Source organism: Corvus moneduloides, chromosome 7 (assembly GCF_009650955.1).
Source record: "Corvus moneduloides isolate bCorMon1 chromosome 7, bCorMon1.pri, whole genome shotgun sequence".
Taxonomy (NCBI): Eukaryota; Metazoa; Chordata; class Aves; order Passeriformes; family Corvidae; genus Corvus; species Corvus moneduloides.
The window spans coordinates 14307541-14334720 of NC_045482.1; the positions used below are offsets into that span (position 1 = coordinate 14307541).

The window sequence follows — 27180 nt, forward strand, 5'->3', positions numbered from 1 at the left end:
TATATCACAGTTTAAATTTATTTGATTTGCCAGTTCATAGTCATATTTTGTGAGGCACCCACTTAGTAGCTTCCTTTAGCCTTCAAATAAAAATTATTTTCTTCAAATGTATCTAGACATTGAGAAATGCTATGTTGTCAATTGTGAGCACTTTTACAGCAGTTTGACCATGTCACCTTAAGTATAATGTGTTTTGTCTTGAGTTTGCCGTATTTCTGGTCTGTGTAAAAGCCTAAGAAGTACTAAAGCAAAGCTTTGAAGAGGGATAGAAGTGGAATACAGCTTAAGTTTGCTTTGCAGAAGTTCAGGCAGAGTATGAGTTGTTGCTACCTTGCTGTCTCCCGTTTTGTACGTGGGAGGACTTGCAGGAGGCATCATGGAGAGGAATCTTGCAGAGGAAGGCATGCCTGACTTACAGAATGTAAAAACTGGTGCAGTCTTGGTGGAAGGATGCAGCAATATTATATAAGCATATTGGGTGGTTTTTTTTAATGTCATCATCACCCTCAGATTTTAGGAAGCGCTTCCCTTCATTCCTTAGAGTGCAGGACTCAAAGCAAGTGTTGGAAGAAAGGAGATTCAGATGATGAATTTAATCTTTTCAGTGTTTGTGTAGAGCAGTGTGCCATGACAAGTTAGCTTTAATATTATCACCTCTTTTAAGGCAGGCACATGCATTGTGCTCTCCCACAAAAGTAGAAGCTCAGGCAGTAAACTGAAGCAGCTTTGCCTAGAGCAACTGGATGGCAGTATCTTACATCCATGGGACGCATTGGCTTCTGCTGACCTCAGAATTACAGATCACCTCCGAAGTCTCCTCTGACCTATTTTATCAAGGTAAAATTAAATAAAAGCCTTATAGAGATATAAGGAAAGACTGTTTTTAAATCTTGGAGGGGTTTTTTTGCATGAAAACTGTCATATAAAATAGAGTGGATTGAGCAGTTTTTTCTCTGAGATAACCTTAATCATTTAACTTTGAATCTCTTATCAGTTTGACTGCGTGATGTCAGGCATTGATGTCTTTTGGACCAAGATTTGTCTTTTCCCGAAGAGTAGGACTTAGTTCATTTTTAAATCTACAAAATGTAAACTGGCGCTTTCAGAAAGCTATGTGTAGCAAGTAACTGTGTAGCCCATGACTTGACTAAATCAAGCTGTACAACTCATCATTGATTTTTTTGTGTAGATCTTGCTGGGGATCTGTTCTCATGTGTCTCTGGACATTCTGTAGCATATTTCTGAAATTTACCCTTCTATACTGCCTGATTGCTTCCAAATTATTGCCTAGATTGTTGCCCCCCCCAAGCATGTAAATTCTCTTTCTGAACCAGATCCTGTCTTTACCAGTATGGGTGTACATAAAAAGGCGTGTATGTCTTAGCTCCATAAAAAAGGCTGGAGGACATGTTTGGAAAAGAGATTTAAACAAAAGGTCATTTTTCTTTGAGATAATAAGAGATAAACTTTGGAGACCATTGTCTTTATCTTGGTCACAAGTTTGTTGAATGAAGGAGGAGCTGAGAGATGTTACGGTGACTCTTTGCTTCTAGAGAGGAGTTCCTTTGTTGAATAAAAACTGTGCAGTATCACTGAAGGGATCTGGTCAGTGTCCAAGATTTGAACTGTGTCAGGGGATGTATTGCTGACATTTTCTATGGCCCATTTAAGCATTTCTGTTTACAGATTTGTAGAGTGATCTATTTGCAGTGCAGTGAGACTGCACTTCCTCTGGTTGAATGGTGTTGCTTAACTGTGGTCAGCTGAATTCCTTGGACAAGAGTTGGATTTTTCTAATGTAATGTCAATAGAATTTGCCAACAATAGCTGGCAATGAAGGCACATGCAATGTTAGCATGAATTTCTGATGGTATATTAAATATTATGAACTCTGTTCTTAATCTTTTTCTGCATCTTTCTGACAAAAGTGAGCTGTGAAAATGGCTTTGCAATTATCCACTGCAACTTCCATACTAAGTCTTTCCTATTAAGCATGAGTATTTATGAAGTCTATGGATGAACATTTGCTTTGATTTAGGAACGCTTTCAGAAGCATCGTATCTAACACCAGTTTTCTTAGATACTGATAAGAAAGTTTGAGTATCAAACTTTTTTTTTTTTTTTTTCAGATGGAGCAATTGTCAGATGAAGAACTTGACCATGGTGCAGAAGAAGATAGTGATAAGGAAGATCAGGATCTTGACAAGATGTTTGGGGCGTGGCTGGGTGAACTGGACAAACTCACACAGGTGAGGGAGGTTTCAGTCATCTCATGGAATAATTTTTTGTTAGTATTATGTTTCTTTTCAGTTGGATGCGAACTGCTTAGCACTGCCACTTGCAGCAAGGCAGACCGTAGCCTGTGACCAGTTCAGTAGTCTTTAAAGGCTTATATATTGGCTTGTTTTCCCCATCTTGAGGTTGTTAAATTCATTTTGCACAACCTGCTAGTTTGACCTATCCCAAAGGGTGTAGTTCCTTCCAAGAGTTACAGAATTGGTATTTTGTCCTTATGTATGTAGAGAAACACAGATTTTAGCTGACAAGAGATAGGCTGTGTCTCAAAACATGTGGTTTGACACTGTCCAGCTGTGACAGCATTTATTTGTTGCACCTGAACAGCAATAAGAAAAAATTGTGATTGTTGCCACTGATGACATAATAAGGTACCCTGATACACCCTAAAGGACTCACCATTGTACTCTTCCTGCATCAGAGAAGCAGCTGATAGGACATCTTTTGGTCCGTCCTTCTTTCTAGTGCTTTTCCTTTGCTTCACAAGGAAATACTGCATTTTGCACGCTATGCTGCACTCCTGGGGTGATAGGCCATTCCTCTGTGACTGCCTGCAGGGGGTTTTTCAGCTGTGTGAACTGGCCTTCCTGAATAACATATTTAAACTTCTCCGTTTGTCTTTTAGAATTAAACAAAGGTATGATAACTGAAGTTTCATTAAGCTAGAAAAGAGGCAGTTCTTCTCATCTTCATCTTACCTGAAGGAAAGACTGAAGGAAAATTGAGCTAATCACGTAACAGGATTTCAAATTCAGGCTCATCTCTGTTCCTGTCTCTGCCAGCAAGTTCTAAATGTATATAGCACTATAGGGGAATTTTTTCTTTTTCTCTGAGCTCATACACACAGGGCAATAAAGAATCCTGCCTTCTGGGATGAATGGAAGAGTGTGACATGAATATGTATATACTAATTCTTGCTGGTTTTTAACTTACTTTGAAGGGTTTTTAATGGTGTGAACCATTTTGAGGGCATAGGCTTTGTAAATCGCCATGAGTGAGGATATTCACAGAGGAGCACAATGGGTCTTAGACCCATTAAGCGTTGCTTAATTTCAGATGTTCTGTAGATCTGTTGAGCTTCAGTGTCAGCAAGATTCCCCATGTAACACATTCCACTCCAGAGGCAGCAGCTCCTGACCCTTGGGTCAGCAGCTGGATCACAGTGCCCTACTGCCTGCTACTTACAAAAATCCTGGTATTTATTATAGCCATCGTATTAGCCATCATAACATAACAATTCAATGGTCTTAGACCCTTTGTTCTCTGCCCCATTTTTTTCAAGGTATGAGCAGCCTAGAAATATAAGTATACTTGGGGCTTATAGCTACACTACTGACATGCAGGCTTCAGGATGATGTCTCAGTTCGTTGTTGATCCATGCAAATTTCTTAAAGCCTACTAACAGGTACTTAATGGTAGTTCCCACATTATTTGTTTCTTCCTTCGTATGGCTGTTCAAGGCAGTCTGCAACACAGCCTGACAGTTGCCCTTCTATCTTTCGCAACTACTGAGAAATGACATTTCCCCCAAAACGTTGAATGACCTCATATTGTTCTGTATAAACAAGTTAGTGGAGTTGGTTGTGTCTCAGTTCATTTATTTGGACAATCATCAAGTCTTGATGGGGCTGTTCCAATGAAGTCCTAATAAAGGGAGCTGATTAGAGTTAATGAGATCCGAAGTGCATTCTCCTGTAGTTTCAGCATTTTTTGCTATTTGTCAGCTGGACTTCAGGAGCACTAGGAGGAAAGGTTTTTGTCCCTGAGATCTTTAACTTCTTTTTAGATTTCCTAAATGTTTATTTTGAAGAGATTTGAAGTAAGACCCAGATAGATGTAAGAGCTTTTTAAAAGATCTGAAATTGTTAAAATGTCCATGGGAATCATTTGAGTTCACTTTCCCTCTTTAGCTCTTGGTCTAACAAAAGCATTATAAAATGAAGTCACAAAATCTGCAGCATGTGTGAGCAATGTTTGGTGATGATGTAGGGTGTCTTAGCATTTATCCTGCTTAAGTTATCCTGCTGTATGGTGCGGGTTAAATGAAAAAAATTTTACCTTGCTTCTCATGATTATTTAGAATTAAGCTTTTGGTGCTGTTGCAGTTTTTAGCAATTCTCAAACTGCTGGTTTAGCAATCTAATGTGTTACGGAGAATGTGCTCAGATAATAGTGAGAGCATATCACATGTGTGTCCAATGATTTGCAATAACTTTAATAAAGCCAGTAAAACACAATTGAGGTGCTTTTAACCAGAATGTATTTGCTTCACAGGAAATCTTTTGTAGCAGTCTGTGGGTTCAGTCTGAAGTAACAGGGCCTAACTTGCCTCTTCAGTCTCCAGTTTCACCAATGTCTCCAGGATTATAGATGTTTTTTACCCCCCAGCTATTCTGTCTGGAACAATACATAATCTTCATCAGAGCTAGTTGAGGTGAGGGTTTTTTCCGTCTGATGGAAGACAAGGCTTCATCACTGTCTTCCCATATGTGATGATTGACTTGCTGATTTTTTTTTTTTTATTATTTTTTTTAAGTCCAAGCCAATCTGAGGAGAGAAGGGAGCTCAGGAAGAATAAATACTAGGGGAGAAAATAGTGCATTTGATTTTTTTAATGAACGCTTGAGTAAAGATGTAGCAAATTAACATAAAAAGTTTAGGTGAGAAACTTTATTCTGTTGGAACTAGAAGACGCTTTTCCTTCAGGCAAGTGTATCTTCAGGAACTCTCTATCCGTACAAGCATTGCCTAATTTCAGATGTTCTGCAGGCCTGTTGAGCTTCAGTGACAGCAAGAACTGGATTCCCCATGTAACACGTTCCACTTCAGGGGCAGCAGCTTCTGCCCCTGTCATATATACCCCTTTGGTCAACAGCTGGATCACAGTGCCCTACTGCTTGCTGCTTACAAAAATCCTGGTATTTATTATAGTATTATACCCATATTAGCCATCATAACATAACAATTCAGTGTATTGGTTAGAAAGAGTTCCATTTTTTAACCTATGCTAGTCTTTCTAAAAAAAACATGTGCTACATAAACTGTCTCGGATTGGTTTTCATAACTTAGTGTTATTCACAGGAAAGACTATTGGAAAAAATTCTGAATTTAGCGAATTTAAATCCCTGTTAATAAAATAGGATTTTTCATTGAACGTTTTTATCTGCTTATGCTGTGATTATGCTCATAAGCTAATGGTGGATATCTTAGACCATATCTTAGACTATTATCCCAGTTTGAACGTGTTCAGATACTTGTGCAGTTTGCTGCAGAGAAATAGTTACAGGTAAGTCAGCTGTCTGTTTCAAAATGACTTAGTGTGTAACACCACTCAAAAAAGCTTCTGGAAAATGCTTCTCTCCTTTTGATTCTGAAAAAAGCAGAATGTGTTTTAACACATCTTCTTCACTTCATACCTGAAGTTAAATCTGTGGTATGATGATGTATGTTTTCCATCTAAAGCCTGAAAAAGAGTTTTTATATATACTGAAACCTGAAAAAGAGGTTTTATATATACTAGTAACTTTTGAAAAATTTCTCTTAGAGAATTAATTCTCATTCATCTTAAAGATTTGCTTGTCCAATTCCTTGTCAAATTTTATTTTGCTCTTTTTTTGATCATTTTCAGAGTTTGGATGCAGACAAGCCTGTGGCACCAGTGAAGAGGTCACCTCTCCGCCAGGAAACCAATCTTGCCAACTTCTCATATCGCTTCTCCATGTACAACTTGAATGGTTTGTTGAATTACTTATGACATATAGTTTAAGAAAAATAGTAGTTTAAGAAAAAATCCTATTCCAACTATGAATTAAAATATTTTAAAATACAAGAATATTCGAATACACTTACAGCTGAGGCGAGAACATATTTGCTGAAGGTATTGCTTTCTGGTGTCCTTTCTTTTGAGTATTTGAGTCTCCTGAAGCAGTATCTTTTACAACACCTAGTATCTGAGAACTCTAGTGTAGTATTTGTATAAAAAAAGCTTGTTCTGGGATCTGGTCTCATGAAAGAATGAATTAGTGTGTATCTGTAAACCAGGAAGAAAGAGCATCTTGTTTTACAGAGCAGGATGCAAGAATATACCTACAGGATGCTTTCAAGATAAACAGAAGGAAACCGTAATTTAAAGGCTTGAATATGTATATGGTATTACTGTTTTGGTTTTGTTTTTTTAAAACAGTTGCATTACTTTAGCAGAAAATGCTTAGCAAAACATCTGCACTTTTTCAAAAAGTGAAGCATGAGATTATGCAAATGTATTTTTACATTCTGTTCACAGGAAGGCAGTTTAAACTTTTCAGATGTAATCTGAACATTCATAGACTTCTTTTGCTGACAAATGTGTTTAACCCAAATAGTGTGAAAGTTGCACTGGTCAAGAATAGTCGTGCAAATGAATTTCTGTTTAGCAGTGTGCAGAGATTTTGCAATACAGATGGGAAAAGAAAATACTGCTTCCTTTGCTCTCTTAACCATTAGATTTGGTAACACAAAGTGAAGAGTTGCAAATGAAATAACTCTGCACGTACTGACTACTCATTTGTTGCAGAAGCCCTGAATCAGGGGGAGACTGTGGATCTGGATGCCCTCATGGCTGATCTCTGTTCCATAGAGCAGGAGCTCAGCAGCATCGGCTCTCATTCAGCAAACAATGCTGCAGTGAAACGCCTTGCCACAGAACCCAGAACTCCGAAACCACCTGCTAGTCGACCTGCTACTAAGCACGGCAGCATGAAAGGATTATCCTCCTCCTCTGCTAAGGTGACTAAACCGTCACATGCCAACGTGTCTCTGGATGACATCACTGCACAGTTAGAAAAGGCCTCTTTGAGCATGGATGAGGCAGCCCAGCAGTCTACTGCGGAAGACAGCAAGCCAGTGGTTAGTGCCCAGCACAGGAGGACAGCATCTGCTGGCACGGTGAGCGATGCTGAGTTGCGCTCTATCAGTAACTCCTCCCGTTCCAGCGTGACCTCTGCAGCTTCCAGCATGGACTCCTTGGATATCGATAAGGTGACGAGACCTCAGGAACTGGACTTGACATCACAAGGGCAACCAATCACTGAGGTAGGGTGTGACTAATTTGAGATTTTTGTTTCGTTTGGGTTTTTCTCTTCAAACTTACGCACACTGTACCACCTCATTCCCATGCTGACACTTGTAACTAAACATCTGCAGTGCAATGGGGTTGATTGAAAACTTGCTTTTACAGGAACTGCACATGTTGTGGCTACTTCTTTCTCTGTTTTTGGTTCTGTCTGTAAGGAAACTTCTTGTAAAGAATGTGTTTTGGTATCTTTAAGAGCTTTCCCCATCTCTTCCTCCTCTTAAGCCAATCATGCATTTTAATGTTTTTATAGTTAATATTTTTATTTGAAGTAAATGTCACATATTGCTTTTAATTTAAATGTGAGGAGTGCACAGCTGTGGCAAAAAGAAAGCACAACTGACAAAGCTCTGTTCCTGTTATAGTACAGTTAATACCCGAAATGCACGGAGCAATTTATGGGTGTGTGTCTGGAGCTGTACTATACCACTACTTAATATTCTTGTTTAATGTATGACAGGAGGAACTCTTTGAAGCAATACACAACACGGAAAAATAACTGGGCTGCAATACAACATTAGCAGATATTCATTTGGGATTTTGGTGCTTTGACATTGATTAATCAGAGAGGAAACTTCAGTAAGAACAGCCAGTTCAGTGAACTTTGCAAGTGCTGGTGACTTGTGAGAGAAAATGTGTAAATTGTTCCAGTGAATTTTGAGAACTTAAACTTAGAAAGCTCTCTTGTAGAAATGCTCTCTGAAACAGAAATCTGACCTGTTAAAATGTCAGTTATACTAGTATGCATGTTCTCTTTCATGAGAGAAAACTGGAACAAGCTGAGTTTATTCTAATCAATAATTAAAACTAATCTGAATGAGCTGTGCTGGAAGCATGGTTCTACACATCTACAACAAAAGTTCATCTGATGTAAAGTGAATGATGCAGGCTTGTCAGTCTTACGATCAACTCACTGAGGTCACACTTTGCTTTAAATCTTTATTTGAAATGGTGAGAAATGAACGAGTGACAGTTTAGGTCAACTTTCTTTTTGCATAAAAGTTTGTTTTCAGTATGCTTTTATTGGAGATGTCGTATTCAGTGAAGCAAAACAGATAGAAATGTGCCCTTTGCTCTTTGGAAAGTTAAAATGCAAACCTTTGCATTATTGCTGTAGGCCTGAGTGTTCAAGCCCAGCCTACGACGGTCATTGATTATACTGTTGTTTGTTTGTCAATCATTTTCTTTTTATGGTATGAAAAGGCTTGGTTTTGGCTTTTTGTTGGGTTTTTTTTGCATCTCCAGCTGATATTCATGGTTATATCTTTGTCTTTATGATGTAGAAAATTAGGCAGTCTTGCATTTTGGTCTCTTCTCAAGCTAAAAAGATGATTTATGTGAATTAGTTGCTCTAGCTTGCATAGCATAAGAAAAGCATGAGTGTTGCATTTTTTGATTTTTTTAATGCAAGGTGATTTCTGCAGTTGATCTTGCAGGTCTCCCTCTAGATTCTCTCTCTTACTTTGGGAGTTGTATGCTTGAGGCATCAGTAAAATTGCCCTTCTTGTCTCCCAGTTTTTTTCAATTCTTTGTGTCATGAGTAATCAACAACCACCTGCTACCGTTAATTAACTTGATGTTGGTGAATCAAGGGACAGAGGTTAAGAAGTTGCCTTGTCTTCACAGGAAGCTAATCTGTATTGCTGCAAGTATTGCAGTTGCTGTTTCAGTTGCTTTCTGATCTCTTGGCCACTGACTCCAAGGCTCAAAATCATCCCCAAAAGCTTTTCTCAAAGACGTTTGCCTTTGTATAAATCCAGTGATTGCTTCTCATACAAGGATGTGGCTGTTGTTTCTCTGCCCAGATAAGTTGATAAGAATGATTGATTGATTCCTTTGAAGGGGGTAACCAGAAAACGTCAGTAATTTGAGATACAGATTCTGCTCTCCTGTTGAGAACAGAAACCTCTGCACTCACTAGCCATGCTATTTGATTTGGCTCTATCTATTCTTTTTAATTTCAGTAGCCTGAGGAAGGTGTTCAACTCTGAGAAGTCATCCCCAAGTTCACAGAATTGGTACTCAACTATTCATTATTAAAATTATGGGATGGGATGGGGCTTCTTACTGAGAAGTAAGTTTCTTTTTCCATCACTGGTGAACAGAGAAAGGGAAATCACTTTTTTTTTGAGTTTGTGACAGATTCTGTGGTGCTGTTTTTTACATTTTTACATTTAGCTTTTAAATGGATTTTTAGGAAGAGTTGTTGGGTATCAACAAAGCAGTTTATTTCCTATTTCATTCATTTAGTGCCCAAAAACTAGTTTAAAGGTTTATTAATCCTCTTGGCTAGGTTGTAAACCAAAACACCTTTTACTAGTAGGGCTGAATTGTACCCTCCCACCCACACAGTTGACTCAATGGTGCTCTTCCTAATAGAAAACATCCTGCTGAGGAAGTAGCCTTTGAAGAAGTCCTAGTGTCCATACAGGGAAAAAGCCCAACAGTTTTTGTGCAGAAAGTGGGAGAGGCTGTTTATTCATGGTCACAGCAGATCTGTTTTGAGATTTGTTACTGTAAAGTAGTGCTTTCAGTTAGCTCTTTTCTTTTTGCCTCTCTTCCTTGAGACTGCCTGTAGGTGAGCTGACCTTTAAAATTTTTCTTTGCTGCTATGGCTCTTCTGAAAGAGGTCAGTGTCTTGGCAGCTCTGCCCTTTTGGCCGATACTTTCTGTCTTCTCCAGGCAGTATAGGCACTTCAAAAAGTCATCCTTTCTGCTGCAACTTCATGTTATGCTCTTCCTAAGTACAATGGAAGACAATTTGGATGGGAGGAAATGCTTGCCTGAAAAAGGAAATTAGGCTTTGCAGTTAAAAACTTCAGTGTTCTGTCTTAAAAAATAGTTCTGCTCTGTATTTAAGAGCTCACTGACCTGGAAGCACAGGAATATCCTGTAAAAGAACTGCTGTACACTGGCCCGCTGAAGGTACGTGTGGTGTAGTATACTCTCTGGCTGGTTATAGGGACCAATGTTACAGAAAAAGGCTGCAATTCCACAGCCACTAGAAATGGGAGGATATGACTTCCCTTTCCTCTCATCCTTCCTTTCTCACAGTTCTTCCTTACACTGTCTCATCTCCTCCCTTGTCCCAGCTTTGGCACTTAACTGGTACTTAGTACACCAAAACTTTCTGCTTCTATTCTGGGTCTCATTCTGTGTTACTTAGGTGAACTGCAGAGGCTCAGAGGACTGATGCACATTAGCAGGATTGTAGCCAAGGACTGGCAGCTGAAAGGGAGAGCAGGAACTCACTCGTTGGTGGTAATGGATGATTCAGAACTTCTTGCCTGAGCATTTGGACAGGCACCTTAGTGTCTTGTCTTCCTCTTCATCCTAGCAGCCTGTGCTGTAGGAAATTCCTGGGATTGAAGATATATCAGCATGATGACCGATGATAACTCCCAGTGGTCGTATTGGCCAGGACCATCCTTGTATTTATTCTAAATTTGTCTTTATGCCACTTTCAGAGGAGTTGACTGGAGTTCCCTTGGTTGCCTAAAGTTGTGGGTTTATTAGTTGTCATCATGGTTTAACTGTCCTCCTTTTTTCCTTTCCTTTCTTTAAACATTGCAAATGTCGATGTTTTCAAAGATTATCGCTTTGTAGTCTTGAGACCTTGTCTTGGTGGTACTAAGTGTTTTCTGGCTGCACTTACATTCTTGTCTTTAGTCTCTCCTTAAGTATTGTTGAATAAAAAAAAAGTTGTTTCCACCACACTCTAACCCCCATAATTTTTTGCTAAATTGAAATTTGTCTTTGACAAAATGGCTTCACAGATCCTTGCTTAAGCAGTATTCTTTCTTGAATTGGTAGGTTGCATTTCATTTTCTCTACTTTTAGTTGTGTTATGTGGCATACACTTTACAATGTTATTTCGGGGGGGCCGTAGGGGAGGTGCTTTACTTGTATGTAGACCAGAATAGTGGAGTACTAGCATGAGTTAAAGGTAGGGGAAATGATGACTCTATGACTAACTTGTTGCCTCCACCCACATTATCTTTTTCTTCTTCCTTTGGTCCCTCTGCCAGCAAGAAGTTGTCTCTGTTTTCAGTGAGCTGTGTTAGAGTAGAAGGAGAAGAAAGCAGAGGGGAGAGAGTAGAGAACTGTGTTGATGATGCTTATGTAGCTGTTTGTGTCTGGTGGGTGAAAGGCTCCATTCATGGGCAGTCATTGTTACTGTCCTGCACATACTCAGTGAAGAGGTTGCAGATAAGTTTGAAGTCTGCCATCTGGTCTGGCACAGTTCAGCGTCACCCTCCTAATATGCCAGAGCTCTTTATGTCTGTAACCCAGTTTGCACAGCTGAGAGATTCTGGACATACAAAGATAATGCAAAATTTAGCAGTCGGTAACACTACATGATTTAATTGCATTTTATTTTTTAGCTTTTACTTAAACTCATTGTAGATTTATACTTGATGCATGAGGAGTAAAAATCATGAGAAGAGAGTGCCGGTGTAATAAAGCTACATGGTTTGTGCTTCACTTGACAGAGAAGGCAGTGTAGAGTAAACATTAATGTTTCTTTCAGGGTAAACAAGGGAGCTTTGGAGTCATGACTGTTAGTAGCAATTGTCATGTAAGCTCAGCACCCATAAATAAATCTGTACTGGCCAAAAGATCCTGTGGGATAAAATGGAAAACTTGAAATGGATGTAAGTGATAATGAAGTTTGTGTTTCATAGCAATTTTGCCATAGTTCTTACATGGAAATGCTAGCATTTCATTTGCCTGTGCAGTGGTATAACACAGAAGCTTTGGTACCCGTTTAAAATAATTGAGGGTCATGTTTTATGTGGGATTGCTAAGTGTTGCATTGTATGAAAACGCAGTTAACGTATGCAGAGAAATAAACTGATGATATATATGGTCTTTGTTAGGCAACGCTGTCTTAAAATAGAGTTGGACTGCTGAATCTCGTGTTATTTGGAGGTGATTTAAAGAAGAGTTGTGGTCTATTTTAGCTCTTGCAGGAATAGAGCATTATTAGCTTTTGTATTTTGGGAGCTTAAAGTTTGAGTAGTTTTCCTTATGGTCCATGTGATGTGTGGTTAGCAGATGTGAAGGATGTTAGACTCCAGTTTGTGAGAGTAGCCACAGATAAGCAACTAACAAGGCATGGCAGAGGTTTAGTTTGTGTTTCTTCTAAAGACTTTTTTAAAAAATCGTTTCATTTTCTGCCAGTTGTGTTATGTCCTTAGTTTAGTACACAAAGTCTGTTCTGGAGCATTTCCAGTTCCCCTTTTCCTAAGCTAACAATAGTCAATGGAAAGACTTAATTTGAAACACAATTAGACCATTTCTTCCGCTTTTTTTTTTCCCAATTATTAGTCACAAAGTATTCTTTAAAAAGTCAACAGTAAGGGAAAATTGTGTGTATCTGTCATCCTGAAGCGTTACTTTGGCTTCCAGTTTTGTTGGCATAAGAAGTGTGAGCCATCCAGCTTTCAAATGTTCTTGAAATACATGTAAAATGACTCCTCATTTGCCAGATTTTTGGAAGCTTTCAAAGCATTCTCTGAGATAAACATATGATTTTATAAAATATAAACAATATTTATGTATTTCAAACACATAATCAAATGTGCTTGGCTATGCATAATTGTCATATGATGGACTAGAACCCAAGGATTGCTAATACACTCTTCCCAATGCCTGCAAAACTAGCACATAAACTTTTTTCACATTATACTTAAGAAATCTGTAAAGCAAATGATGGGAAGGGATAATTTTAATTTTTTTTAAAGCATTTTCAATTGGGATCCAAAGGAAGCATTCTAAAAGTTTTGTTTACTGCACATGCATGGAATGGTACGTTTCAAAAATTGGGGTATATAGATTTCAAATACATGAAAGGGAAACAAGAATTTAAACGTTATCCTTGCATTGGTTAAATCCTGATTCTCCACTCAGTGTATCTGACTTATTTTATAGCTATGGTTTAAAATTTATCCTGTAGCTTTTCCTCATGGGAGATAACTAATTGAAGTGTAACAGAAATCATAAAACATGTAAGAATAGTTTCTCTTCTGTCAGCTTTGCCTCACACTGATGAATAAACTTAAAAGTTCCCTCCATGGAAGGAACAGGAAAATGGACTTGTTATATATGTATAACAAGTGTGTATATATATGATATATAATATGTGTCTTGTTTTACACCACTGGCTGGCAAGGCTGGTATCCACTCAAAAATTACAGTTAGGGTGTACTTTGTTACTGTAAGTGTGAACACCAAAGGCATTGTGTCTACCTAAATATACTCTTTCTTTGTGGTTGTTCTGTAAGGATGGAGTCTTCTGTGGACAAGCAACTGCATGACTCACCCTGCTGTCCCAAATGCTGGGTAAATAAGCACACTTTAAAATGAATCTCTTTGCTTTTATGCCTGTTCCACAGCACTTCAGAAAAAAACTTGTGTTTATGAAAGGATTTCTTGAGGAAAAAAATGTATCATTAATACAGACAAGCCAAGAAAATGGTTGCTCAGAGATTCTTTATCTTACCAGACTCATCTGCAAGAGAAAAAATACCATAGATGAATGACGAAATAAATCTAGGCAGCACACTTTTGGAACTACCCACTAGACATGAGTTGAGAAATCCAAGTCTTGCCCTTATGATGTTACCAGACTTTTTCAGAAGTGTGCTGCAGGGGAGTTGTATGCATTGGTTGCAGTTTCCAGTAAAGATATCGCTCTACTAGTGATGATTAATTAATGGAGCTTTTAAAACAGCCAGTTTCTTTGTAGATGCACCATTCTGCTTAAAACAAAGACAAATGTCTTTACTTTTTCTGCAACATTTGATTAGATTAGGGATGTGTAATACTAAATCTGTAGGAAGTTAGGAACAGATTACTTGTTTGTCCTTGTTTCAGGTTGCCAAAAAAGAAACTGGGGACAGATGACAAAAATTGGGAACAAAGCCACCAGTTGTGGAACATTAAACTCTTAAGAGGAGAAAAGAATTTGTTGTTCTCCCCAGCTACATATATTCCTAAGCTATAGCATGAAAACTAGGGTTTGTGAGGTTTGTAAAAGAGTCTGAACCCCCAAAAAATAAGATTTCATATTCTGGAGAAGCAGTTGAGAACTGGCCTTTTAGCTGTGTCCGTTTTGAGCACACTGCTTTAGTTTAGTTTAGTTTGTTCTACGATAATACAGTATTTAGTGTTTAGTTTGTTATACTATAATAAAAGTTGTCTGCAAATACAAAGAAAAGCCTTCATTTTTAGTTAACTAATGTACAGCTTTGGTTAGTTTCCTGTGTTGGACACCTATTAGTCTTATTTTTGTAAAAGTTATTCAATATTTTAGACCAGCCACATCAGTGCCTTGCTTTGTGAATGGAGGTTCTGTTTCATTCATGTGGCTTACCTGCTTTAAACACGTAGGGTAGATCTGTGACTTTTAACTCCCCAGCTGTGTATACCCATTCTTTTATAGTGGTTGATCTCTCGAGGGTTTGGTGTCTACAGTCATTTCGGAGGGAATTTGTAGTGTAAAAGTCAACAGCCCTGTAATCAAATTTTTCTTAATACAGTTACTTCTTAGGGTATAAGGCAGTAAATTCAAATAAAACCAATTAAAGCTATATGTACTCTTATTTGTTAGGTTTCTTAGCTGCTTTGATGTCTTGTTTTCTGTGCTACAGGTAGAGCCCTTCACAGGATGAAGTCTGTGATATTCTGTAAGTAATGCAGTTAGGAATCAATTAGTCATAGTTCGGGGGTTTTTTTCCCTTTCTTCTTTAGGTCTTCCACTTAATGCACCTTATTTTAGACTGATCAGACAACCATTTGCTCTAAAAATATACTCCATCTTATTTTTTCTTGGGGTTTTCTTGAAACTTCGTCCCTGCCGATGAACTATTTGGGATTTCATGTTTGGTTTATGCTACTTTAGATCCATGCTACTGATGAATTGGGCAGCCTTGCCCCATCTTGGGTTGGAGCTGTTGCTTATGCAGCTGCCTAGTGATTTGGAGCAGCTTTCCCTGGAAAATAATCCTTGTGAATTAGTTGTTCATTGATCCATTGGACCACATGGTCAAAATCATTGCTGTCCACGTGAGATGTGAGAGCACATGGTTGGGGGAATGACAGGACTGCCTCTTCCTTGCAGCGGTTTAGTCTTACATTTCTAAAAAGCAATAGTGAAATGAACCTTGAACTGAATGTTCACCAGTTTTTGCAATCCTTTCTGTCCTGCTCTGTCTTAAGTAACTCGTGTTCAGCAGGGGAGCATCACGGCCTGACCTGGCAGGTGATGGACTAGCACAGAGTGCATCTCATGCACACAGAGCAGCAGTTTGTTCATTTGAGATGTCACGGACATGTTACTTAAATTACAGTGAATTTCAACAGGGTTAGTCTGCCAGGACTGGCATGAAATTATAAACATCCCCAGCATTTAATAAATACTTGCTGTAAGTTAAGATTTAAATTTTTTTTATTACAGTTGCCTGCAGTGACATGGAGTCACAGGAGTCCTAGGAGCGGGGGTTGGCCACTCCTGAGCACAGAGTAATTGCACACTTGAGCACAGAGTAATTGTTCTTCCTTCCCTTGTCTGGCTCCAATATGTTTTGCAGCAGCCAGGCACTGCAGCTTAAAGAAGACTGCTATACTCTCCCACCATGCAACCAGGCATTCTTGATCTTGGCCGGTCTTTGATTTGAGAGTAGCAGTGTGCAGTCCAGCTGAAGGGCTGGCCAGTGCTCTGTGAGAGAATGCAGCCTTGAGGTTTTTTTAATTGTGATGCTCCAGGCTTCACTGGGACTTACAGACTACAGTTTTAATTCTAAAGGCTTAGTCTCAGACAAATTCAGCTATCCTCATAGGAAAGCACAAAGCAAGACCTAGATGATGCTCCTACCAATAATCTATTTCCTGGTCGGATGTGCAGAGGTCTTTAAAAACATCTGTATTTTAAATGACACACACCTTCCTTTCCTTTCTTGGGAATTGTCTTGGTTTGAAAGACAGGTGTCTGCTAAGGAAGGCAGGAGCCCCCCTTGGAATGGCAAATGCAACCCCCTTTCCCTGCGAGTTATTATAATTTTGAAATCGAGGGGCTTTTAGGCAAAGATGTGGGAAATAGGAATAACAGTTCTTAACTATTATATATCTATATGTGTATAACCAGTCAAACAAAACAACAACAACTCTGGCAGTAACAGCAATCACAAACCCAGTGCTACCCTCTCTCGGCTGTCGGGCCCTTTCCCCTCGGGTGCAGTTCCGCTCGCAGCCGGCAGGGGCGCTGGCGGCTCCCGGTGAGCAGGGCAGGTGCGATGGTTCCCCCGCGGCTGCAGGGGGCGCTCCGGAGCGAGCTCGGGGAGCACGCGGCACCGGTGCCCCGGGATCCCGGGAAGGGATGGGACAAAGGCTTCACAAACCGCTGGGCAGCCGATCCCGGTGTCGGCCGGACCCTCGGGAACAGCCGGCTGGAGCGGCAGGGACGAGCACAAATCCCGGGTGGCAGACGAGATGTATCCAAACAGGGAACCCCTCGGAGGTCGGGCAGGCAGGGCGAGCACGGCTACAACGTAGCAAGGGCTCGAAGCAGCAGCGGGGGCAGGGCGGCCACAGCCCGGCTCCCAGCAGGGCAGGGAATGGCGGCCTTGGGATCCCGGGGTTTCTCCAGCAGAAGGAAAAGCAGCTGAAGAAAGCAGCCTCTCTCTCTGTCCAAACACCTGAGACCCACTGCCCACACACCCAGGTGAAACAAAAGAGTAGCCAGATGCACCCCACCCCCAATGGGTAGGTCTTTGTTTTTCTGAAGTACCCAGAAATTTGTCCCCGTAGCAACACATATAGGGAAAATTCCTTTAACAGAAAAAAAAGACCAGGAGAGTTCCTAAAACCCCAACAGGAATACTTTGTCTAATGTAGATGACTAATCACCCTGTAACAGTAACAAATCATGGAAAATTTCTCTTAGTAGTATCATTTGTTCAAAATTTTAATAAGCAACTCTAGGATGACTATGCTTGAGCAAGGGAGGTTTAACCAGATGACCAACTGTGGTCCCTTCTAGCCTTACCCACACTGTGATTCTGTGTGTGAAGAGGTCAGGCAGCTCTGTTACCCAATGCTGTTACTTCAGTCTCTCAGTGTCTGTTTTCCTTTTCTGAGGTTTTAATAAGAATAAACTGTAACCGCTTTTTCAACAAATTTTTTCTAGTACTAATCTAAACCTCCTCTGCTGCAACTTGAAGCCTTTTATTTTGTCCTGTCTCTTCTTACGTGCAGGAAGAGACTGTCACCCACCTGTTCACACCTCCTTTTAGGTGTTTGTAGAGAGTGATGAGGTGTCCCCTGAGCCTCTTTCTTGCTAGGCTAAACAACCCCCTTTGCAAAGGAAAGCAGAAAATAGATATTTTTAGTCAGATGTTTATCGTATTGTATTGATATGAATAAATTTCATGTGAATACATAATCTCAAAGAGATCAGAAAAACCAATTTCAGCTCTCCTTTCCCATCTTTGGGTCAAAATTACAAAAATTATTTTTAATCTTTAATTCTTGAGTTCTCTTTTGAAAATAGTGGATTCTAATTCTTGAAGCTGGAATCTAAAGAATTAAGTGTCAGGGTGTAGTTGAAATGGAAGCTGTAGTAATCTTTTCAACAAAGATTTGCAAGCATATAGCTCGCTAGTGAACGCTGTATACTGAGTTTTCCCTGATTTTTTTAGTTTGTTTCTTAGGGGCCGAGAATGCTTTTTAAAAAGGCTTTTGTAGTGTTTCTCAACTGTGATATTAAATCCAGAATAGTGGCACAAGAGTGCCACCAGCTGGTTTAATTAAACACGTGTATTTATTGTTAAGCTCCTGTTCAAGAGTTTTGCAAGAAACACATGGCAAGATAATTACATGCACAAGTCCTCAATGTGCTCTTACTGCCTTTTTTTTTATGTACTAAGGTAAGTTATTCTGCTGTACATACCTTGAGTGAATGACGTCTTTGAATGTACAGATAGTGTTTAACAAGGAAGGAAGTTTTCTATTTAACATGTTTAAGGCATTAGAATAGTAAGATAAAATACTTCAGAAGATCACCAGGTCATCTTTTTCTTACACTTCCCACCCCAGTTTTTGATCATTATTTGTAAACTGTCAGTGTAAAGAACATATTTGATGCCTTTCAGACTGTGTTGTACTGTTTTTAAACTCTGTATGCCTGTATTCTCAGCCTTTACCTTAAAATTAGAGGAATTAGATACAACTTAGTCTCTTAGCGATGAGACTGAATCTTTTCTGAATTGATCCCACTTTTCTGTACTAAGTGATAATCAGACATAACAAGAAAATGGATAAGTGTTCAGATTTAGCAAAAATATGCAAGTAGAATTGAAGAGAGGAGACCATGTATAATACAGCATCTTACTTGTGAACCAGTGGGCTGCTACCATGGCAAGATGGGCTACTTGGCCTTCGTGCGTCAGACCCTAGCTAGACAGCTCAGTTTATCACCTCTTCTTAAGTGCTTTTCTTAAAATCCACCTGTCAGTTATTGTCTGTAAAAAATAAATCTAATATGCTGGGTAATTCAGTGATAGTTTGGAAATCATTTCAATTTGGGGGTTTTTTGAAACTGACTTTCAGCTCAAGACCTCTTAATCTCAAGAATTGAAACAACCCAGTGAATATTACATAATGGAGCTGACAAGGACAATAGCTGAGAAAATCTTGAAGTTTTGGCCATGTAGAGCATTACTGGTCATTTAGTTTGTACAATTAATTGTATTCTGAAAATCTGAAATGTCTTTTCATTTCCTGGTAGCCCATCTGTTCTATCATGTTTAGCAAACATGCTTTGTAGGTATAGGATTGGTGATGGGTGTAAAAGTATTTCAGTATTGAGAAAACTATCTGGTTTAAGCAGCTGCTGTGTATTTAAGTAGTGTGTTGAGTTTTCTGAAATGCAACTTTCAGCAGCTGGTCCATGAACGTCTGGTATTTAGATCTGAAGGTAGTGGATGTTACATTTCTGTCTTCAAAGAAAGGATATAGGAAATCTTTGAAGTCCAAAACATAATTTGGAGCAAGACTATAGTCCATGTTCTTATAAACATCAAGGCTAGCTGTCTTTGCTGAATGAACTGTACATGAACACTATTAATTTTTTTTTCCTAACAGAGTTTAGAACTCTTAAGTGTTAATGCTAATTTTACTCAAATCTAATTTTCTGTGTTGTTGATTATCCACAGAAGCTAAAGTTTGTTACGGAGGCATTAGTAGGCTTCTTTATTTGGTTTTTTTACTTCAGGTATTTTGATAATCGTATCTGAATTTTTTTAAGTACAAAATCCTTTTGCACAAAATATTTTTGTGCATGGCTGTTTTGGCATCCCATGAGAAAGGTATACATTTAATTTTATAGAAAGTTAGTTTTCCAATCAGCAGATCTTTTGTAGCATTTTGAGGATTTTTTTATTATTAAACGTCCATGGTTTTCAGTGTGACTTGGAATAATTGCTGCTGGGCGTTAAAATACGACACAGTTCAAAACAGTCATCATTGTCTGCTTCTACTTCTTGTATAAAATGGTTTTCCTGGTTTTGATATGTTTTCTTTCATTATTTTTCACTTTTAACCAGGTTGAGTTCCTGCAACTTAGTTTGAAGTCTGTTCCATATTATAGGGAAGGACTAAGCCAGAAGTGAATAGCTTCCTATGGATTGTGTTAAAGTTGTCTCCAAAAGAAGTGATTTTGGCACAGAAAAGTTGTACACATATTTGGTACCTGATGGTAGGCTTCATCTTAGCTTGTTTTAGGGAAAGAAGAGTACTTTTTGAAGATTATATAAAGAAATGAACTCAGTGAGTTTTGGGCTACAGTGTTACTGCCTATCCCAGCTTCCTGATGTGAAATCTTGTAAGAGAGTTTATATTGACAGTTTCCATGTGACAGAAGGAAACATGTCATATTGCCTCTTAAGAGTCCTCTTAAATCCCTATCACTTTTTCCTTCCGGGATGCTCACTGGCCTATGGTATTTTGAGTTCTGCCTGAGTAGTAGTGATGCTGGATTAACTGGGAATCCTGAGTGGAGTCTGGCTCCCTAATAATCATTTAAAATATCAAAGTATAAGTGTTGGTTTTAAAATTCTTTTAGTGACAGATAGATCCCCTTCTAGTAGAAAATTTTAACATCTGCTAATGTCTAGTTAAGAGAGCTTTTTAAATACATATAATGGAAATAACTTTAATGAGCTTTTGCAGTAATAATTTTATACAAAAACTTAAAACAAGGCATGGCTGTTACTAATGGCTAGATTTTAAGAAAGCTATACTACACATAAAAAATACAACTTAAACCCGACATCTTAGTAGAAGTAAAGAATTGTAAGTAGCTTTAGACTGTGCACATGTTGTATACTCTTTGTGTTTGCCCCCCTAAATTCTGACCTAGAAATATGTGGTCTTTCAAAGAATTTGGTAGATTAGGCATCAGATCTTTGACTTGGTGTTATTCATGTTTAATTAGCTGCACTGAGTATTTTAGTGAATGCAGGAAATAAATACTCTTCCAGCACTGTTACAATCTGGTTCTTCTACAATTTTATGCTTAGTGTAAAGGACTGCATGGTTTTGTCTTCTCTGAAGCTGTTGTCAAATTTTGACACTTCCCTTTTGTTTCAGACTACTTTTACCTTCCAACCGCATTTAATTCTGGTTGTGTGACAATTTGAAAAAAACCTTTTAAACTGAAAATAGCCCGTATGAGAAATGATGGCCTTGTACTCGGGAAGCCGTCAGCTTACTGCAACAGGATAGAAAAATGCATGGCATTGCAGGAGTGGGAGGGACACATACTAGTTTATGTAATTGGAATTGGTTTTATATCCTAAATGAATCTAAGGTGAGGCACTGCGGGAGGGATGACTTTGTTGCCAGAGCTTGAGTTCTCATTGTTGCAATGGGAGCAGGTGGAAGAACAGATGCTTTTCATGGTGGAAGACTAGAAGTGTCTCCCTAGGAGTAATTAGTGTTTTGTTTTCCTGGATTTCATTGCTGTTCTTTTTAGTCTAGTGAAGTACTTGGGGCAGAAAAGTAGGTTAATTTGTTTGGCAAGATCAGGCATTTATGTTGTCAGAGCTTTGGTACATATTTCAAGTCCCTAAGTAGAGGGGAAGAGTGGGCTATTTTGATCCTCAGTGTGGTCCTCTGTGAGGAACAGTGGAATATTCTAGGAGCAATATCTGTTTATCTTCAGAGCTGGATGTGTGAGCTGAAGTCTTTCTTTAAAATAGACTAAGTGCATTGTTCTAAAATGAAATTTAATTTATTATCTACTGGTTTGTGCTTGCCAAATATTTTAAAAATTGTATGTGCATGTAGTTATTATTTAGCTGAGCTATAGTTTCTAGAACTTGGGCTTTCCTGTTACTTTGCTACTTCTGCTCCTTCTAGCTTTTGGGTATGTGTAGTACTGCAGAATTTGTTATAGGGTAGGAAGAAGCCATGCACAAAAAAATGTCTGGAAAAGAGCTGTTGCCTTCCTATTTCTAGGCATGTGAGCTCTGCAGCTCCAATTCACATAGGTAGTTCTCATCACACTGATGTTCCACATTTTACTGGCCAACCCCTATTCTCATAAAATATCATCATCAAAGTTTCAAGTGGCTATTATGTTGTAAGAAGGATATGGCATTCCCATTTTTGGATAGGAGCTCCTTGTCAGAGAAAATGTAGTTAAATGCAAGCTAGCAGCAGCCAAGATGACCAAGATAGGAAGAAGGTTAATTGGCCTTTCCTGTAGGAGAAATATTCTCCAGCAAATAATATTTCCTTTAAGGAGAAATTCAATATCCTCTTTTTATCCTGACGCTATTGTTGACTAGTAGGCTAAGACAGATGGTGAGTAAACTCTAAGGAAGAGGCTGCAAGCGTACATTATAACGTTCCTTCTGCTGCAGTGCTCCATTTGGCCAGAAAGTGATCCATATTAATCAGAGTCCATGATGACTGACAAGAACTCTGTGAAGAAACTCCTGGAAGAATTTCCTTGAACTTGTCACTGGATTTTTATGTATACTTTTGGGGTTTGGATTGACCCAACCATTTTATTCTGCAAGTAGTGTAGCAATATGTTGTAATGAGACCATCCTAAACTCACTCTGTGGGAAGTTAGAGCCTCTGTGTAAGAAAGGATACAATTCAGTATGACTGTAAATAATTATACCAGGTTTTACAAACCCTCAGCAGTGTGGCTTGAGCTAGGCAGCACTGCTGGGCTTCTAAAACATATGATGTCAATACAAACAGTAATTAATATGCAAGCAGAAAAATCTTCATTTACTCTGTAACATAACCTGTGTCTGTATTAGTGGCTAAATACCCAGGTGGAGCTTGCCTGGAGCCTGGGTTTAACTTCAAATGCTATGTAGAGTCTTTCCTGAGGTGTAACTTTTAAAGCCTCCTGGGGATCCTTAATTGTTCATCCCAGTGTGTGGCAGTCACATCAAGTAAACTCTCCCTGCAGGAACTGTATTTGCCAAACTATTTGATACTGCCTTGCATGAAGTTGTAGACGTGGGCTCTTCATTTTTTTCAGACTATACCTTATTGTGGCACTGAAGAAGAGGTGGGATTCTGTACTGCTAATTACTAAACAGAAGTATAGTAGGCATGTATAGTTGTCATGCCCTGTTCTGTATAGCATTGGAACAAATAAGGCTGAGACAGTTGCATCCACATGGGGCAAAACTTGCAGTACAGTGGTGGTACACGGGAGATGTACTTCATGCTCTTTTAAGTTGTTTAAATGCTCTTGTTAAGTGCCACAGTACTAGTCTAATTTCTGTAGCAGACATGGCTATGTGGTTCTGAAAATCGCTGCATGATGATGGTTTTGCTGCCTGTAGCAGGTGCTAGAGAAGATAATCACTCTCGGATCTGTCATTAACTGATCTCTGTCTTTCTCTACTGGTTGCTTCCCCTCTACTGATTGTGCTTCCCATTTCGAAAACACACAAAAATAAACTTTCTGCTAATTTATCTTCCCAAGAGGAGTGTGGGCATTTGTAATTTTATAATTTGGGCTATACAAGGGAAGAGAGACTTCAGTCCTTTAAATAAAAGGACATGAATTTTAAGTCAGGTTGGTTTATTGTTATGGTAATACCTTTCTTCTTTAAGAATGAAGCAACAACCAGTGTAGGAAGCATAAAACGAGTATGTCTCCCACATGACCAGTTTATAGTGGCTTTATAAGTAGAATGTTGAGTTTTAGAAGGCTGGACAGGATTTTGAAGAAGATTGTAAGTGCATATTTTCTTACTTTTATAGTTCTAAATGTCTTTACAAATAAGTTTTCTCTTGCAGAAAAGAAACCAGTGGCAGGTAAGCAAAAGTTTTCTTAATTCTATTCTGTGACATTTTGTACAGAAGAAGATTAAAACAGTGTTTTCTATTAGCACAATTGCTTTTAAATCAGTGTATCAGGCTTGTAGCATTTGGGAATATTCATGTTTTTATGGGAGGGGAAAAAAGTGATGGTGTAAGGTTTTTTTCTTTTAAACTCTGCTTTATCTTCTGTAATCAAGACACCATAAAATTACTATACTGACTTCCTTTGACTTATGTTCTTTCTCTTTCTTTCTGCACAAGCACTCCTATTTGGACAGGGAAACCTCCCTTCTTCTGAGAAACATTGCAGGAAAGCCTTCTCATTTGCTGACCAAGGTGATGATGCTTCTTTCTACTGTATGTGACTATTTCTATGTAGAAAGAATGCTTTTGCTGTGTGCTATGCTCCTCCACCCCTGCTCTATCCAGGAACTTCTGCATTTACTTACGTGATTTTCCTGATTATCCAAGGTGCTTTTAAAGGCTGAATTTTATTGTTTGTTTCTGCAGATTTATGAAAGTGTTCAAGTTCTTGACAAATACTTAATAGCCATATTAGCAGGTAAAATACCTTAGTTGAAAAGGAAATGTACTGAGCTAGAAGTTCTTTTGTTCCTATTGCCATTCACTAGTTAAAAAAAACTAAAAAAACCAAAAAAACCCAAAAAAACAAACAAACAAAAAAAACCCCCAAAACCTAACTGTGAAAAATATGTGGGATTGTTCAGTAGTTTTAAAGGGCATTAGTAGCCTTAAATAAAATAAGTTCTCTTGCTGTATTGAAGACAAACTAGTAAGTAATGGGATATTTTTTTATAACATTTTGAATGTTGACTGAATGTAATGGGGGGAGAATATCCTAGTAAGACAGTGGTCTAATGAGCCAGGTATGTACAAATCTTGATTATAAATTTATTTTCTTTACAGGAAAGAGGTCAGTAATGTACTAAGAGATCCCAAATTGTCATTCAATTTGCTAAGAATTTATCTTCTATATGTATTTCCTTTTGAAACTAGAGTACAAGGGATGGAGCAAGCTATAAATCTCTCTGATGAAAATACAGGCTGGGTGAAGGACAAACAGATTCATGTCCAAGCTCAGAGCTTTGGATATTCAGTAGCTGAGGTGTCAGATGTCTCTGTTGCTAATACATACTGCAAAACAATTTCTGTGGTTATTTTTTAACTCACAGACATTCTAGTGTGGAGAGAGCTCAGGCAAACCTGAAGTAACAAAATGCAACTTGGCAACTTCAAAACAATTAGGATAATGTTCACTGGGCTTAAGTAGTCTGTATTTAGCAATAAAAGTTTAGAACTAGTTCACTGCTTTTTCTTAAATACCCTAATATTCTTCTCAAAATGCTCTGCATGTAACTTGACAACAAGTTTTCTGGCTGTCTTCCAGAGGAGTACAAACAGCCAAAAGCAAGTAATCTGCTCTTGTGATTGTTTTGCTTAAATTTTAAGTCCGTATCTCTGCCTCGACCCACCCCCAATAGCTCTTGGCACCCCTGCATGGCCCAACAAAGCAAACAGCCACCAAAACAGCAATTGGCTTGATTGCAAATAGATTAACAACAGCTGTGGCACAAACAAAAACCACAATTTTCTTTCATCTCCATATGTCTTCAGATCCTCCCTTCTGGTTGTTTATATGTGGGATGAGTGTTAGTTACCATACAGGAGCTTCGTTTTAAAGAGTGCATTAAATGATCCCTTTGTGTCATATGATCACGGAGTAGCTCATATCAGGCATTCTGATACACTCTAAAGTTAAATGTTTGTATTTATAAATCTTTGTGTTGACTAATTAGGCTTCACAGCTCTTTGATTCAGGTGCTTTTGGTGAGCCTTCTGATTTTCTGACAATAATGTTTGGTCAGCTTGTGACTGTTACAGTACAGCTGCACCTTCCACTTTTGACTACTGACCATACAGGCCTGGCATGGAACTTACTGGTCTGACCTCCTGCAAGCAGAAATATCTTCAACAAAATGATGAAATGGAAGCCCACTTTGCTGCTTAGATCTCATCAGCTTGCTGTAACACTGGATAAGCCTCTGTATAAGTGAAGCAGTCCCAAGAAATGGGACATTTCCTTGTAGCAAGGTGTTAGGTCAGTTGACTGTAGGATTGTGTTGCAGGTCTATGCTGATGTCCCTGGTGTGTCAACTATTTCTTACTGTCTTTAACTGTTTCTGTTTTTTCCTCTTCTCTGGTATGTCTGTGTGTTAGATTAGAACCATTTTTGTCCTCTGGTAATATAACTAATTGTAAAAATTCTAGCCATGAACTAGATTCCTTCTGCATCACAACCATGCACGCACACAGTTCCTGTCACAGCATAGGGCAGATCTCAGCACAGAAAATGATGTATTAGTTTTGGTGGTCTCTTCATTTTTAGATACAATTCCAGGTGTTATTGTTCACACAGCATTCAAACCTTTGTTTGAAAACAGAAAGAAGTGAAAGCGTATCTGTAAAATTGTTGAATATTGAAAATAAAGCAAGGTAGCTTTATTGTCAAATCTGCAAGCTTGTTTCCCTATAATGAATATTGAAAACTAAGTTTAGTACTGTGAAATTAGAGCACACACAAATAATTTTGAGAGAGTGTTCAGGACTCAAATACATCTCAGTTTTGGCTGTGAAAATAGAAATGTAACATGCTGTGTTTTGAAGTGAGCATTTCTTCTACTGTTCTGATGCATGTGAAGCTGAAACTACATTCAGGAAGACAGATGATAGTGATTTAATGATGTAATGATTCAGATAATATGTCAGCATCTGGAGGTAAAGGAACCATGTTATATACCGTTTCTTGTTGACCTGAAAGGTACATCATTCTTCTTTTCTTGTTGACCTGAAAGACAAAAATTTTTCTTATGAATGTTGATTCCCTTGCTTTGTAGATTTTGGTTCCTGCACACTATAATTCCATCAGACTTTTAATTAAATCAGTTAAGATGTTGGCTTCATGCATCTTAGGCCACTCTGATTCAGATGTGCTCATTCTTGAATTAAGCATCTGTTTGAGATTTTTTTTTAATGCAGTTTAAAAATACAGCAAGTGATTTCTAATCTGCAAAGAATGTAAGGACAATCTAAAAACTCCAGCCTCCTACAGACACTTTCTGAGGAAGTTGGGATGTCCTGTGTAATTTTAATGTCACCTTTTGTCCTTTTTATTATGGTAATGATATTATATACTTTGTCATTATAATAAAAACATAATTTATATATTATTTATCATAATCTGTTATGGTTACATTGTTAGAGAATCAGCCAGTGTTCTGAAATCTTTCTGCCCTGTTCCGCATATCAGAGCTTTTTGTCCAACTAAAACTCCTTGCCAGTTAGTTGTACTGTCTCCTCTGTTACATTGTAGTCATCTTTGCCCTCGCAGACTTCCT

General features: G+C 38.5%; 1 protein-coding gene across 1 annotated transcript in view; it reads left to right on the forward strand.

Moving 5' to 3' along the window:
- The window catches only part of RAPH1 (Ras association (RalGDS/AF-6) and pleckstrin homology domains 1), a 92123-nt gene that overhangs the window by 31671 nt on the left and 33272 nt on the right, over positions 1–27180 (forward strand). Inside the window, 4 exon segments of the mRNA XM_032114350.1 lie at positions 2130–2249; positions 5924–6029; positions 6848–7365; positions 24026–24100. Coding sequence (XP_031970241.1) covers positions 2130–2249; positions 5924–6029; positions 6848–7365; positions 24026–24100 — 819 coding nt within the window.